Source organism: Asterias rubens, chromosome 7 (assembly GCF_902459465.1).
Source record: "Asterias rubens chromosome 7, eAstRub1.3, whole genome shotgun sequence".
Classification (NCBI taxonomy): domain Eukaryota; kingdom Metazoa; phylum Echinodermata; class Asteroidea; order Forcipulatida; family Asteriidae; genus Asterias; species Asterias rubens.
In genome coordinates this window covers 18087014-18102875 of record NC_047068.1, presented here as the reverse complement: position 1 = coordinate 18102875, position 15862 = coordinate 18087014, and the positions used below count along the sequence as shown (strand labels likewise).

Below are 15862 nucleotides of genomic sequence, written 5' to 3'. Positions count from 1 at the left end.
CAACAAAAATAGTCCTTAAAAACCTGTAATACATAAGATACATTTTGACAAGAGATTTGAATTTTGTGGGACAAAGACAAGATCTAAGATTATTAGAAGTAGAGAGTTCCAGATGTGCAGTGCAGCTGAAGAAAAAGACCTGTCACCCCATGAGTGTCAAGACTTGGGTTTATTGAGGTGAAAGCATGGAACTGGATCGAACTCTGAAAGTTATATAAGCACGCAAGTTTGATACTTAAGCAGGGTCATGACCCAAAAGACCTCGACTTGGTCCTTTATTTGAGTGCCACCCTGATGGTGTTTTAATCCCTGATCCAAATCACTACAATGTCGGGTTGGTCAGATTGGTGTAGTGGTATATTTTCTCGCCTTCCTTCCCTTGTCTTCTCTCCATTGGGTTCTTGGCTAGTAGAGTGATAAAGTTCGCTTTCTTGAGAGTCCTTGGCCAGGGCCCAATTTGCCAAAAGCAAAGAGTCAGCGCTTGCACAAGCAGGGAATTTCGTGCGCAAGCAGGGAATTCTGTCAAGCATATTGCATGGGTTGGCAGGGAATTTTGGCTTGTGCGCGAGCGTACTCCACGTTACCCGGCATTCTACGCTTACACAGCTATCTGAGCAATTTGGCATTGAGTGCAAGCCAAGCAGAGAATGGTGATCGTTAGCGCATAGCCATGAAATCGGGCCCTGAATAATTCTAAAATAGAGTGAAAGTAAATTTACCTGGTGGATTGAGAACAGCCAACAGAGATGACCGGTTCCAGAACTGAAAGTCTAGGGTTCCCGTATCGTACATGTAGGTCATGAAGGGGTGCGTCCCTTCAGGGGCGGAGCTATTACTTGCAAGAATAATGAGGGTGCCATCTTCTACTCCTGGAACTGTGATCGAGTTCCAGCTATTTGCTCCAAATGTATCCACGACTTGCATTTGAAGGAATACGACCCCTGAGAAAGAGAAAGCAGTAATCTCACCTTCAATAAGACATCCTGATTGGTTGGAAATGAATCTGGTGTTATTGTCAATGAATATTCATGATACAACAGCTGGCCAATTAGACATCCTGATTGGTTGGAAATGGATCTGGTGTTATTGTCAATGAATATTCATGATACAACAGCTGGCCAATAAGACATCCTGGATGCAATGATTTCATTTGATAAATGTGCAGAGACATAAGCTTTCTATATCTGTGTTTTTATTGGTCCGAGGTGATGTTTGGCAGCTGCACTTCCGAGCATTTTCAGAAACATTTCACTTCAAAGTAATGTGGTTATGATAAAAGAGATCAAATTTTATGATTCAAAATTTGAATCTGAGAAGTATTACTGAAAGTAACCTTTCTCAGATTGTGTATTCATATTGGGGATTGTTCTTCCTGCGTGGAAATATTTGCCTTGGATTTTGGGCGATACCTTAAAAAAGGTGACCACCTTTTGAAATGACACTTTTGTGTGTTAGTCTTATTATCTACAGGTACATCAACATTTATACAGGATTAAAACAATCAAACGGTTTAAAAAAAAAGAAGGTATATTTTTGCCTTTGAAATAGACAGGTTCTTCTACATAACAAAAGTATTAACATACCATTCCACTGGAAGAAAGTGGATGTCAGACCCTGGTCATCAATAAACACAACGTAATGTTCGTACGACTCTGAGAAGTATTTCACTCTCTTTGAACCCTGTGAAAATAAACTGGAAACAAAAACAGCACGAGGAAAACAATTGATATCTTTTTAAAATTTGTAATCATCTCATGAAATAAAACCGCGAGTAATAAACCACAAAGAAAATTGACTGGGTAAATTTATAATAATTTGGGTTTGAATACATCTTTTTTAAACTAGAATGGAACTTGTGAATCCAAATTTCATGGCTCTGCTTACCGCAAAAATTCCCTGCTAACCAGTGAAATACAATTGTTTCGTTAAGAGAAGATTCTTTGCTTACGATAAGCAGAGCCATGAACTTGGGCCCAGATCTAAAGATCTAGAATCAGTCATGTTTTCGGATTATGGGTCTACATCTCGTGCCCCATTGTATTAATTTCCCCTGTGCGCGATAATAAGGGAATCAATGTGTGGTGAAGAGGTTTTCAACTAGTGGTTTAATCCCAACGAGGCCTGGTTCTTGATAATTTTACTGTGACGAAGTCGAGGTAAATTATAAAGAACCAGGCCTCGGCGGGTTTGAACCACTAGTTGAAAACCGATTCAACACACTTTGATTCCCATTCATAAATACCTTTGCGGTCAAAAACATCAACACTTTTTGATCAAAAAGTAAAACAAATGCAAAAATTATAAATGTTCAATGATTTCTTTCAACACAACACCCCTCCAGCTATGAAATCGTAAGGCCCTCGAGTAAACAACTCCTTGTAAGGGAATGCTGTGCGCGTTGCGCGTATTGCGTGATGTGGCACAACTGTTTCAGCCGTTGCTCTCGACCAATAGGAATGAAGAAACTGTCTTATAAGAAACAGGTGCAAGCTCGTGTGTCACGCCCATGTTTCAACACTTTTTACTGGTCATAAACAAAGGTTTATACACACCCACGTGACGCGCTCTACACCAATAGGAATAGCGAAAACTGTCTCAGGTATTTATGAACATAGTTTTTATCTTATCAATATAAACCACAAGAGAAACTGACTGGGTAAATTTTGAAATGATTTTTGGGGTTGAACAAAGAATTGACTAGAGTGGGATTCGAACCAACGACCTCCGGATTAACGTGCCGGCGCTCTACCAACTGAGCTATCTAGCCCTATATTGGCGGTGTCCCTATTTTGTCAATATCTTTGTTCGGGGGTGCCAGTCAGAAGCCATACAACCGTTAACTGCCGTGTAGCCAGGGATCACACCCAAATTACGATACAACCTGGGAAGCGGCAGCGAGGGGATCACCTTAAGGGGATGCGACTTTTTGTTTCAGATATCAATATAAACCACAAGGTTTTTATCTTTTCTATCTAACAAGGCTACCAGCCAAAATACCATCCAATGCTGTGTGAAACTGGTTCCCTGAATACTTACAGTTGGTACTCTCTGAAGGCACTGTGACGACTCTGATACTTTAAGAGCACCGACTCTCCCAGCCCGACGGAGACCAGAATGTAGTACCGGCCGTAAATGTGAAAAGCTTGCATGTTGTAGCAGAGTGTAGGCACTGATAGCTCCTCAGATGTTATGAATTGATCGACTATATTTCAAAAGATGAAATTGCAAATTCTTCAGGGAAATATACTGTTGTTATTATTTATTTGACCTCAACAAAACAAGAACACAAAATACAATTCAAGGCAAAATTAGAAATTATCAAATCAAAACAGAACAACAAAGCAAAACATAATTGCAGGCCCAGCCCTACAACAGAATGAACAGTAAAATACAGTTATTAGGATGATGGGGGGCAGCTAGAACAATGAAAAATTAGTGTATGAAGGGAGCGAAACAAAATAATACCAACGGAACGGCTTTACATCCCAGCCGATGGATAAAGCATCATGGTTAATTGTCTTGGTGTCTTGCTTAAGGACACAGGTGTCACGACTGGGACTTGAACCCACACTCTGCCAATCAGAAACACCAGAACTTAAGTCTGATGCTCTTAACTGCCAGGCCACAACACGCCACGCGGCCACATTAAGTATACTTACATCTACTGCTCCATATATAGAGTCTTAGGTAGCCATTTTGGGTTAGCACTCCCAGGTATAGGTTTGCATTAACTGAAAAATGCTGCAGATCAATGACAGTCAGAGTCCTCAAGTCCACTACGTTTTGGTACTGAGGAAAAACACAATAGATATAAAAAATGGTAAAATATCCATTCAGTATTTGGTAACTCTACTCCATTGAACTTTGAAAAGATGGCCATACTATATCTGGGCATATCAGATTTGAGGCACTGTATGGTGAGGTATCAATATATATTTGGTTTGCGGTAACCCCATGTGTGGATCTACTTGCTGGGTAGATTACATGTATGTTCAAGAACTTGTCTTGCTTTAAGAATAACTGCAAATATAAATATGAATATTCGACTTGTGGGTACAACCTTGTGTAAAATCTCTTTTGAGGGAGTGTTGGCTCCAAGTGTTGGCTCTGAAAAGAGCCGGTTGGTCTCGACGTTTCGAACAGTATACTCTGCTGGTCTTCAGGAGAATGCTAGTCTTGCTTTATATTCTACTAAGAACTGTCCTGTCCTTTTATGATCTATCTTGGCGAAAGGTAAAAAATCAAGCCATGACTTTTGGTGGATCGAGGGGACTTCTCATTATAAACTTCACTACCGTGGAGTGAGTTCTTAATTGGTCTAAACATTTCGACTGGCTTGCTCTGATGACCCATAAATGGGTTGTACAAAAATATTAAAACTCAAGAAAAAATATCCAACAAAAGGAGGAATGAGCTTTATTGTACCTCTATGCCGAATTGAGACACCTTGTAGTGTATCATGTAGCCATAGGTATTGAAGACGGTTAGGCAGTAGTCAGTGTCAACGATGTGGCCTGATTCCCAAATAGGACGATTGAAGATTTCAAATTTTGACACATCTAGAGTAGAATCAAAACTTTCATTAAAATCATAACATTTTGGAAGTTTAAAAGATGTGTAAATTTGGGGATAAAGAATATTAGAGGAACACGTTGCCTTGCAACGGTCAAGTTGGTTTTTGAAAAACGTTTGTAACCATTTGTTATAAAATATTTTTATGATTACAAAGATATTTTAAAAGTAGATATAATGATCCACACAAGTATCACTCGAAATTGCGTGGGTTTCCTTTTACCTCGTTGACTAATTCGGTCGACCATTTATTGGAGTCAAATTTTTTACTCCCATAAATGGCCGACCGTGTTGGTTCGCAAAGTAAACCACGCAATTTCGAGGCAAATTTATGTGGATCATTGTATTCTACTTTTAAATCATCTTTCTAACCATATGCGTTTTATAACAAACGGTTACAAACGTTTTTCAAAGACCAACTCGACCGATCAAAGGCAACGTGTTCCTTTAAATTGGTTCTACCCTTACACCAATTTATGTTAGCACTGTATAATCAGTACTTTCAGAAAAATCTGTACAAAAATCACAGCTTTGCAATTCTAGAGCAGTGTCTTACCAAATAGACCAGCAAGAAGTTCTAATGAAAACAACTTGTTGGGCTACAGGGGCAAAAAGGTAAAGGGAATGAGGAGGCAAAAAGGGGTTAGAGTGACAGGGGAAGCAGAGGGGAAGCGGGCAGGGACGCTAAACATGTTTCTTTTTTTACTTGGCCTAACTTGAAAGAAATTGCCAAAGGTGACAAGGCCCTAACAGTGCTAGGGTGAGATCAAGTTAAGGCAAGAGGTTTTTTTTTTACCTTGCAAAGTTACTACATGAGAGAGCGTTTCATCCGTTTGATTCAGCTGTAGCTTAAAGATGGTCAACGTCTGGCCAACGAGGGCAGCTAACAAACTTGCGTTGTTGGTCTGAAGGAAGCCCCACTCCTTGACACTCTGGGTTGACGACACTGATGTATTGGACAGCATCTCAAGATTGAGGACCTCAGAATCTGTAAAAGACCAACAACAAAATTGTACGCAATTTGACAGTTGTTGACATGGCATGATTCCTGAATCTTTTAAACCAGAGGCAGTATCTATTAAATCCTAGCGCAAGGTACTCTTTATCTTCATTCATTTTTTAGTTGTACTACACCACAATGCAAGATAAAAATTGTTCCATTAAAAGTTGGTCCATTGAATTGAATGCGCCGTATTTTTGACCGCGTGAGGGCGCTCTCAATAGTATTTTTATCACTTCCGGGATCAGAGTATACGCAATTCCTCCTGCACAATTTTAATACCCGTTCTGTCACTTTTGTTGCCTTGTAGTTTTAAGTTGCTTTAGAGGTGGTTTATAACTGCTCCTTTAAAGGTCGATGGTGGTAATGGTGGTAATGTGTACCAGTCTTTAATAGTGTTTGGGTATGAGCTAATCTACCCTCGGAGGTGAAAGTTTGAGAGCCCTCTCACGTGGTAAAAAATAAGGCGCATAATTTAAATTGAAGGTTCGGTCTGAGGCAGTTAAGCTGGTATCCATCCAGGTGAAAGGCAGAAAAACGAACTCCTAAACCAACCTGAATGCTAGCTTCTTTCTACCAAGGATACTTGTTTACAAAGCAATTTATTCTGCAAACCAGCCCTATGTAATTTAACACTGACCAAGCAGGCATTAAATTTAGTTTTCTTGAAGTTTTCTTGAAGGGGCACAGCAATTTTCATTTGGTGAAGGGACACTTCTATGAGGAAAATGTAAATTTGTTTTTGAATTTTGCAGAGAGCACAGCAAAAGAACTGGACCCAATTTCATATAGTTGCTTTTAAAAGCAGAAAAAGTAGCTAAACACAACAAAATCATGCTAGCCAAACTATGTCAAGTATACAATTTGTGACTGGTATCCTGCTCATTTCTGCTGAAAATTGTTAAGCTTAAAGTTTATGCTTAAAGCAGCTCTATAAAATTGGGCCCAGGGCACCACAGCAATTGCTGTGGGTGCTGTGGGTTATTTCGAGGCCTGCTTTTGGGAATTATATTTTTTTAAGGGGGTGAGGTTTTTTTCTTACCTTCCCTGTTACCAACACCAGTGTTCGGACTGAAGCCATGTCTGTAATCAAATGATCGCTTGGACCTGTGTCTCTCTGAAGTTCTGCCATTTGGAGAAAACAACGTTATATAAAATAAAAACTTCTATTGCAGTTGAACTTGAAGTCTATTCAAAAGTCTTTAAGGGTAGGGTTATACTTTGGTAACCATTTAAAAAGTTAATGACCATAAAAACGTACACTGTGAGAAGCGCTGTAGTTGCTGAGTGGTCTAATTCACATGACCAAAGCTCAGGTGTTGTCAGCAGCTGAGTGTGGGTTCCAATCCTGGTCATGTCACTTGTGCCCTGGAGTAAGGCACTTAAATCCACTGTACATGTTTGGTAATTGTCAAAGACCAGTGTTCTCACTTGGTGTATCCCATCATAACTATAAATTAACAAACCTGTTAAAATTTGGACTCAATTGGTCATCAAAGTTGCAAGAAAATGATGAAAGAAAAAACACCCTTGTTGGACGAATTTGTGTGCTTTCAGATAGAAATAAAAGACTTCAGAGGGATTCGTTTCCACAATGTTGTATATTATCAACAGATCTCCAATGCTCAGTACCAAGTCAGTTTTTAAGTTAATTTTTACTTTTTTGGAGTAATTACCAAAACGTGTACCTTCCCTTTGAACAAAAGTGTAAACTATTTTGAGAAAGGAATTCCATTACAGTAATGTGGTTTAGATCTAAGAAACAGTTCTCACAATCCTGAGGGTCATTGTCTTTCGTGAATATACCCCCTGTCACCTTGCTTAAAGTGGATGGATTTGTTTTTTTAACTTTCTGAAGGATTCGAACCATCAACCTTGTGATTGCAAGTCTGGATTCAAACTACTCAACCACAGCGACCATTATTGATATGAACTTTATGGTTTAGTGAACCTGACTCAAGTCAAGGACTGGTGGCTGATCATCAGGATGTGGGTTCGAATCCTGGTCATGACATGTGTGTCCTTAAGCAAAGTACATTCTATAATTGCTTCTCTTCATCCAGGGGTAAATGGGTACCTGTGAGGGAAGAAATGTTTCTTGTGATTGATGTATGCTTGGTGTGCTATATACTGGGCAGAACAGGCTGTATGTAGGGCCTACTCCCAAAGGAGCTGAGATAGTTTGAGGAATTGAGCACATGCCTGTATGCTTTGTTTTTGAAAGGCTAAGGGCACCAAGGCATTTTTGGAAACTTTTCTGTATGGATCACCACTTTTTTATTCGATATGAATTAATATAGTATCTAATTTACCTCAATGAGATATCTCTTTTTGTAAAAAAAATAGTGAAAAAGTGGTGGCGCCATACGGAAACTTTTTCGCATTTTCTCCTGGGTAGAGGAAATTTTAAAATTCTTCTGGTGCATTTCAAGGGCACCAAGGCAATGACCAGGGATCACCCCACTCACCTGTGTAACCTATGGTACTCATGCATTGCTATATCATCCAAATGCCTCGTAAACACAGACATTTCTTTCTGAATCACCGACAGTAGATCTTCATTTCCAAGGCCGACATCAGCATTCAAATACGTTCCTTCAATTAGGCTGTTGAACTGCCAGCAGAACCACAGCAAAATTGCACAAAAACTGGAAGCCTTCATTCTACATGAATTGTTAATAGAGGTTATTTATAATGGTACATAAATTTGCAGTTGCAGTTGACTTTGAGTTTGAACATAATAGTTCAGAAGATTCTGAATAAACTGATGCATTATAACTTCCAAGGTTGCTGTGACACTGGTTTGGAGTAGCCCTATTCAAACAATGCTGATAAGTTATTTTTTACTTATTTATTTTCATTTATGCAAATTTGACCCAAACAAGGCTAATGAGTGAAAGCCGCTCTTGCTTGACAAGACTCACAAAGAAGAGCTACAATACAAGAACAAAAAACATTCAAAATTAAACTAATTCGGGGAACCCAAGGTAGGAATTGATATTCCTCTTACTTACTCTGTATTTTATTACTTAACTCAATTCAGCTTTTGGCTGCGAAGTTTGAATGTTTTTAATAAACCACTAATAATAACTAAACAGGCCTAATTTATCAGCAGAGTATCACATAAAATAAAATAAAATATGTCAGTCAGTATCGGCCAAAGACTAGAGTGTAATGGGTCTTTTTGAAAAGCATGATTCTTAGGCCAATATTCATGAGGGAACTTCAACAGATTAGTACTAGTAGTACTAGTACTAGTCACTGGTAGCAGAGCAGTGGATTGCCCTTCCGCCCCTAGTTGGTTTTCAAAGTTGGTTTTCAAACTAAAAAGTTCAACAAAATTTCACGCACTCACCTTGAATTAAAAACACTCCTTCTGTTCAGTAATTTAATGAAGATTTCTCAACATGTTCGATGTCCAAAGAAAAAGAAACTAAAGGAGATGGGTACACTAAAAGAAAACCAAACACAACAGTGCACTAAAACGCCAACAGAAAAATAACGGGAAATAATAGTGGAAGGCGCTGGCTTGGTCACCCGGGGCCGACGGAGCGCAGGACGGTCTGAATTTCAGTGTCTGCTGGTCCGCTCAGACTCAGCCACGCAACGATCTTCGCCACTCCCATCAAAGATCAAGTCGGGGGAAAAGAGGTAGAACAGTACTAGAATTCGGAATACAATGTGAGAACAAAGCTTATACATTCCAGAAATTTTTTCGGCCGCAAATGAACAATAAACCACACTTTGGATGAAATGTTTTGTTGTAACGATCGGACAAAGCTGTTTACACGATCAGCTGTGAAAATTAAAGATCCCGCGACAATTAGTATCCCTTATACGTAACTAAGTCCAGGAACAAGACTAATAAGGCTCCGACTACCACCGGAGTTTTGAAAGAGCGCCCTCTATTGAAAAGAATGGGAGAGTCGGAATTCGACCCCGCCCATCCACTTAGCGCGGGCGGGGGGTGGGGGTTGGGGCTTGCAGAGCAAGGACCAAATTGCGCAGTATCAGTTTGTTATATCCATTTTATTTTGCACTCTGTTTCTACTGTGTTTCGCTTCAATGATTTTACTGAATTAAAAACAAAATGGTCATAAGAAAGTCGTGCACCAAGTCTCATCATCTGACCCCCCCCCCAACGTATGCCTAATTTATGCAAGAGGTAGCATAACATCGTTCCAATATAACACGCAAAACAAAGTAAATGAGATACTTTTCTGTTTTTTTAGAAGAACAAAGAGTTTATAATGCTCTATATTTAATCATTTTCAAAGCATTTGGGGAAGCAAAAAAAACAAACAAATCCCCGTTTAAAAGTTATTCATAATTATTTCATGACGAACTTTTTCTTTTTGCTAAAACTGAGCTCTATCATCCATGCAATCTATGCTATAAAAATCCGAGTACAATAATTATTTATATTATTTTAACAAACATTTTAAAACTTAATGGTTAACTCTTAATATTTGAATTGTCTACGCTTTCTGTTGTCGTTGAACCATTCGCAATTATTTTGTCAACGGATTTGTAGCTCAACTAAATCCTTATCTATAAACACCTGTGATACTCTTGTTTCCACTTTCAACTTTGATCTGAAATTATGTCGTCAAAGTTCACAAACACTTTACTGTACACCTTTGCTCTACCGGTTGCCAATAGGGGTTAAACTAGTAGCAAAAAGAGAAAAGAAAAATAACAATAAAACAGATAAACTACTAATCAACTTCGCAGTATGGAAAAAATAGTTATAAATCCGAGTAATTTATGTCAACGAATCTAAACAGACTCCCCTTGTGTCGAAGTAGACAATATTGCTTAACAGGTTTCTGCTAAGCAGAAATGAGCAGAATACCAGTCACAAATGTGTACAATGACATGGTAGTTTAGCTGGTAATCTTAACGTTGTGCTCGGCTTATTCTTGTGCTTAACTTCTTGTATTAACCCTTTGAAATGGTGCTCTGAATATTATGGTCTGGCCAAAATGACCGTGAATTTGGTCCTCACCGTACTCTATACATCCAATAACAATATTTACACGCATTAACTCAAAAGTGGTTGCAAAAAGACTGTGAAAACATTCTTTATACAAGTATAAATCCTATTCTAAAAGACTGTACTAGCCATGCTTCCCAAAAAAAAATTAAATTTCCCTGCCACTCTCGCCAAAGGCGGCCAATTTAAAAGTCGCTTTATTCGAAATTGGAAGCTTCTATAGAACAGGCATTCGTAGTTTCACGGAAAATGTAAGTAAAAATAATGTTCTTTCACAAAATTTACCCTAAACAGTCAGCTTCCCTGGTAATGGCAGATTGAAGCTTAAACACACTTTCTAAACTAAATGAATATAAACAAAGGATTTTAATAAATTGAGAGAATATCTATAGAGTTTTAGTAATCTGTTTCGATCCTTTTGCCTGAACTTTAAATTTGTTGATTATAATGGAAAGCAAGAGTTACAAATTTGTAGCCTTATTTCCTTTTCGTCAATAATATTATTCATATTTTATGAAACTTTTTATTTGTTGCATTTTGTGCAGCCATTTGTGTTGGTTGATACTTAAGGGAAGAACAACTTCCCACGAACTTTGCAGGACGGTCTCTCCTCACCCTGCCGTCGTTCGTGCCTCTGTCCCCCATCAGTCTCTCATGATGAGCCGCTTGTTGCTGTCACCGAGAATGAATCTACGATGAAGAAGAATTTGGACGTGAATTAAAAATATTCAAAGATAAAGTAAACTAAACGGAAAGGTAATTACTAACTAAAATATTTGGATATGAGAAAGACTTCAGGCCTGAAGCTTTTCTCAGGCATTCATTAAAATTTGTGAATCGAGGGTATATTTTCGTTCATTACTCTATTGTAACTTCGATGACCAATTGGGCAAAATTATTCACAGATTTGTTACTTTATGTATATTTATGTTGGGATAAAACAAGTAACAATACTGGCCTTTTACAATTACCAAAGGTGTCCAGTGCCTTTAAGAGAAAAAAAATAATACTTTTGTTTTACTAACCTGTAGAATGTTCCGGCTAATAGGCCACCGATGGTTGGTCCGGCCCAGTAGATGTAATGTTCATCCCAATAACCGGATGCAACGGCTGGTCCGAAACTCCGGGCAGGGTTGAAGGAGGCACCGGAGGAGTGCATTCTGGAATCAAATTAATCAAATTCTCCAATCAGCAAAGTATTAATTATTCAATGTACAACAAACATTATTTTTCACCCAATAGGCGCATGGGGACTATTTTGGTTAAGAGACAGAACTGCCAGGATAAGTTTACACATATAAAAACATAAATTCTAAATTTCTAATAGCCGCCAAAAAGTCTTTTCTTTTTACACAAGCAGTCCAATAAGAAAAGCCATAGTATTTTACCATTATTATTTCAATAACTGTGTTATACGTGGACGATTTCATTATGTTTTATTTTGTCGTTTCCCACGTTGTATCGCAAATTTGGGTGTGGTCCCTGGGCTAGTCCTGAGTTAAGACGAGTGACTTGTCCTAACTCGAGAAAAGACAGTGAAACCCGCCCCTGGCGACAGGCATCTAATGGTTAAATGACTTCCAACTGACACCCCAAACACAGATGGAGACCACCAAGATAGCGCTGGAAAGCTCAGTTGGTAGAGCGCCGGTAGGGCCTACGTTAATCCGGAGGTCGTTGGTTCAAGTCTCGCTCCAGTCAATTTGTCTTCAAACCCAAACTTTTTGAGAACTAGAATCACAACATTCCCCCATCTGTTACCACAGCAAATGCAAGGACAGTGAAACCACATTAGATTGACCCAACTCACCCAGTCAAGATGCCGACAGTGATGGAGAACCCATAAGCCAGTGGTCCCGTAAGGTGCTTGCCTCTGTTATCCATGTTAGCCTGAAGATAAGACATGTAGACAAACAGAGACAGCAGAGCCTCAATGATGACCGCTGTACCAGGAGATACACCCAGCTCATGGAGCGAGTCGTACTTATCGTAAGGTACGCTACCACGGAACTTGTTGCAACCTCCGCGAATGTCACTGTATGAATCTTGGAGAAGGACGGCCTGACGGAGAAAAAACATCACACAATTAAATTCTCAATAGTATTGATGAATGTACTTCCTTAAAAAGAGCTGTCATGGTAAGCAACCAAACGAGCTTTTCACAATGTCTCAAAAAATAAAATAATAAAAACAAGCACAGGGGACACAATTTCAAGCTATTCAAAAAGCGGAAAGATTTTCGTAAATTAATTGCCACCAGCTTATAAAAAAAAGAAAATCTCGTTTGGGTTTATTTATTTAATAAAAAAAATAAAAAAAAATAAAAAAGAGGTGGCAGGATACGGATTTTTTTTTACAAAACAAAGGATCAACAAGGGACAACAAAACTTCTTCTCCCAGTCCAAACGAGTTGTTGAATTGCGGAACAATGTTCCCGAAAATGTGAAAACAACAAACGCAACACTAGTTCAAAGAAAAAGGGAAAGATTTCCGTACCCTGCGACTACTTTTTCACTAATATTTTACCAAGAGAAACAGGACTATCTCATTTGAGTAAAATAGAATTTGTTTCATACTAACGAATGAAATCGTGGTGGCAGGATACGGACATTTTTTAGAAAGAATACAAGTTCTGGAGAAAACAAAATGGATATGGGGTTGACCTCAAAGGCTTTAATCTATAAATTTAACCTACCAGTCATAAGTAAGTATGTAAGTAAGTAAGTAAGTACGATTACAGTTTTTTGCTTATCTGTAATATTATGACACATGAAAAACAAGTTACAAACTGGCTTACCTTGACGAAAGCTGCTCCCAACAAGCCGCCGCATATCTGCACACAGAAGTAGAGCACAGCCAGCAGAGGGCTGATGCCTCCTGAGAGACACACTGCGAACGTCAACGTTGGGTTGAATATCCCACCGCTGCCGCCAAATCAGAAAAAAACCAAGGCGTTTAGAAAATGGTCTCTTCTTAATGGAAATACACAATGACACACGGAGTTTCTCTTTTTTAAAGAGAAAGACTTTAGACTGTATACTGTGATGCAATAAAATGTATTTAATTAAGACGGCCTACTGTACTGAATCTCCCATAGTTGGAATGCTTTATTACGTAACTGGATACTTTTCGCAGTATAACATTCATTGAGCACACCCTTATTGTATGTCAATGAAGTAAATCAGTTTACTTCAAAGAGAACGTATTCGTTCGGTAATCACGGTAAACTGTTTGCCAATTGGTAAGAAGCCCACAGCAGCTTTCGATGGTAGGTTTTATATAGCAATTTAAGAAACATTTCACCTCGAATTAGGCTGATGTGTTTATGGCAGAAAACATCATTTTTGTATGCTCCAAAATTTGATTATGAGAAGCGTTACTGTTATTTTGTTTTTTAATGTTAACTTATTTCGTCAAGTCAAGCTAAATAATAAAATGGACAATGATTCTACAATGGAAGAACTACAAACTCTAGAATTTGAAAAAACATAAGTAAACAGAAAACTGAAGTAATTTTTAGTGAATAAGTTGGTGTTACAATGATTTATCAGACTTTTTAGAAAGTATCTGTAATAAGGAGGTAATTTACTTCTCTTGAAATTAAGCTAAAATACAAAGGATATTCGTATCAAACCTGATGTTTAGGAAGGCTGAGCAGAGAAGGGCCATGGCCAGTCCCTCTGCGAATGCAATAGCTACAACATCCTGCGATGTGACCACCAGGCAAGCGATGAATGTAAAGAACATCGTGCCAACCAACTCGGCAAAAGTTGACTGGACATACTTCTCAAAAGTAGTTATTTCCCGCTCTTCATCCTCAACATCCAAATCATGCTTTCCAACTTCCCGACCGCTCATTTTGGACGAGTTTAAAACCTCAAAATATGGCGCAGATTTACCCTCTAAAATCACTTTGACACGACTGTTGTTGGAGAAAAATAAGCAACAAAATGGCGCTAGGTTGTGGAAAACAAATATAAAATGTACCCTTTGGACTTTGCGTTTCATACAACCGACGCTTTTTACTGTCTGAACGAACCGTTATCTATTTCAGTTGACCAATAGGAGGGTTGGATTTCCGGGGTGAATTTACATTGGGCGGGAATTGGCAGACGACATTTTTTAATAGTGTGCACAAAATGCACTGCCAGGGTTAGACTGGCACAGCCCGGTATGCATTCATTGTTTGTTTACGGTTAATATTAAACTTTTGTAAACAATGAGCTCATTCAAGGGTTGGCCGAATCACACGTATGGAATGGTGTTATTAAAAAAATCCAATGTTTTGCCCTGCGTGGATTATTAAATGTGCAAACATAATTATTCAATGGGGTTTATTAAAGTTTAACTATTTAGGATGATATCAGTAATATGGTTACACAATAAATAAGTTAGAGCATGGTGCAAAGGAATCTTTGCTAGAAAACTATACTGGAGTTTTGGGTAAATAAAAACGGTAAAATCGTTATCGATGAAATAAAGGAGTGTTAATTGCTAAACCGCAATTATGATTCTTCAACTTGACTTTGCAAATATTTGGCCTATCACCTATATTTAAAATAAGAGTTGGCATGTAATTGAACAAAACACATAAATAAAAACAAAAACGATAAGAAAACAAAAATCTATGAACACAACTCGAAGTGTTCTTTCTTTTGAGCATTTAGGCGCCTACTATTGTTTATGTCCTTTAAAGATTTCAATAGAGTTATTGCTGTCATAGTGGCAAGTGTCTTGAAATATCCTGAAACAAAACAAACAAATTCCTATATAGTCACATCGAAAACAAAACATCCAAAGCCTCGCCCAACAATGTCTAAACATAAAGTCAAACCGTTGCTTATAATTCATGAAACGTTAAACACTTATAGGCAGTGGACACTATAGGTAGTTACTCAAAATAATTAGCATAAAACCTTACTTGGTAACGAGTAATGGGAGAGGTTGATAGTATAAAACATTGTGAGAAACGGCTCCCTCTGAAGTAATATAGTTTCGAGAAAGAAATCATTTGATTTCGAGACCTCAGATTTAGAATTTGAGGTCTCTAAATCAAGCATCTGAAAGCACACAACTTCGTGTGACAAGGGTGTTTTTTCTTTCATTATTATCTCGCAACTTCGATGACCGATTAAGCTCAAATTTTCACAGGATTGTTATTTATGCATATGTTGAGATTACCAACTGCAAAGGCTAGTCTTTGACAATTACTAATAGTGTCCAGTGTCTTTAAGTAACAACAATAACAAACTAAAACTCAAAACAGATACTTATAAAAAAAAACAATTCTTTCA

General features: G+C 38.2%; 2 protein-coding genes across 3 annotated transcripts in view; both read right to left on the bottom strand.

Moving 5' to 3' along the window:
* LOC117292210 overlaps positions 1-9352 on the bottom strand; it is a 41249-nt gene extending 31897 nt beyond the window's left edge. For both annotated transcript variants that reach the window (XM_033774173.1, XM_033774175.1), the window contains exons 1-9: positions 8928-9352; positions 8041-8235; positions 6615-6697; positions 5369-5560; positions 4426-4559; positions 3660-3789; positions 3037-3202; positions 1584-1693; positions 720-941 (exon numbers count right to left, since the gene is read on the bottom strand). In XM_033774173.1, coding sequence (XP_033630064.1) covers positions 720-941; positions 1584-1693; positions 3037-3202; positions 3660-3789; positions 4426-4559; positions 5369-5560; positions 6615-6697; positions 8041-8234 — 1231 coding nt within the window. In that variant the 5' untranslated portion in view covers position 8235; positions 8928-9352. The remainder of the gene's footprint in view (positions 1-719; positions 942-1583; positions 1694-3036; positions 3203-3659; positions 3790-4425; positions 4560-5368; positions 5561-6614; positions 6698-8040; positions 8236-8927) is intronic.
* A 453-nt stretch (positions 9353-9805) lies between these two features.
* LOC117292209 (aquaporin-8-like) lies at positions 9806-14523 on the bottom strand. The gene is made up of 5 exons (XM_033774172.1): positions 14203-14523; positions 13366-13492; positions 12379-12629; positions 11594-11728; positions 9806-11258 (listed from the first exon to the last, which is right to left on the bottom strand). Exons 1-5 carry the CDS (start codon positions 14424-14426, stop codon positions 11213-11215), a joined length of 783 nt encoding a protein of 260 aa, XP_033630063.1. The 5' UTR covers positions 14427-14523; the 3' UTR covers positions 9806-11212.
* Positions 14524-15862: the final 1339 nt, after the last annotated feature.

Excerpts from the sequence above, each read along its gene's own strand:
- LOC117292209 (XM_033774172.1), bottom strand. The coding sequence starts at position 14,426 with ATGAGCGGTCGGGAAGTTGGAAAGCATGATTTGGATGTTGAGGATGAA. Across the intron at positions 12,630-13,365 it reads TGGGAGCAGCTTTCGTCAAG|GCCGTCCTTCTCCAAGATTC; the intron begins GTAAGCCAGTTT and ends TTTCTCCGTCAG. Across the intron at positions 11,259-11,593 it reads TTAGCCGGAACATTCTACAG|ATTCATTCTCGGTGACAGCA; the intron begins GTTAGTAAAACA and ends TCTTCATCGTAG.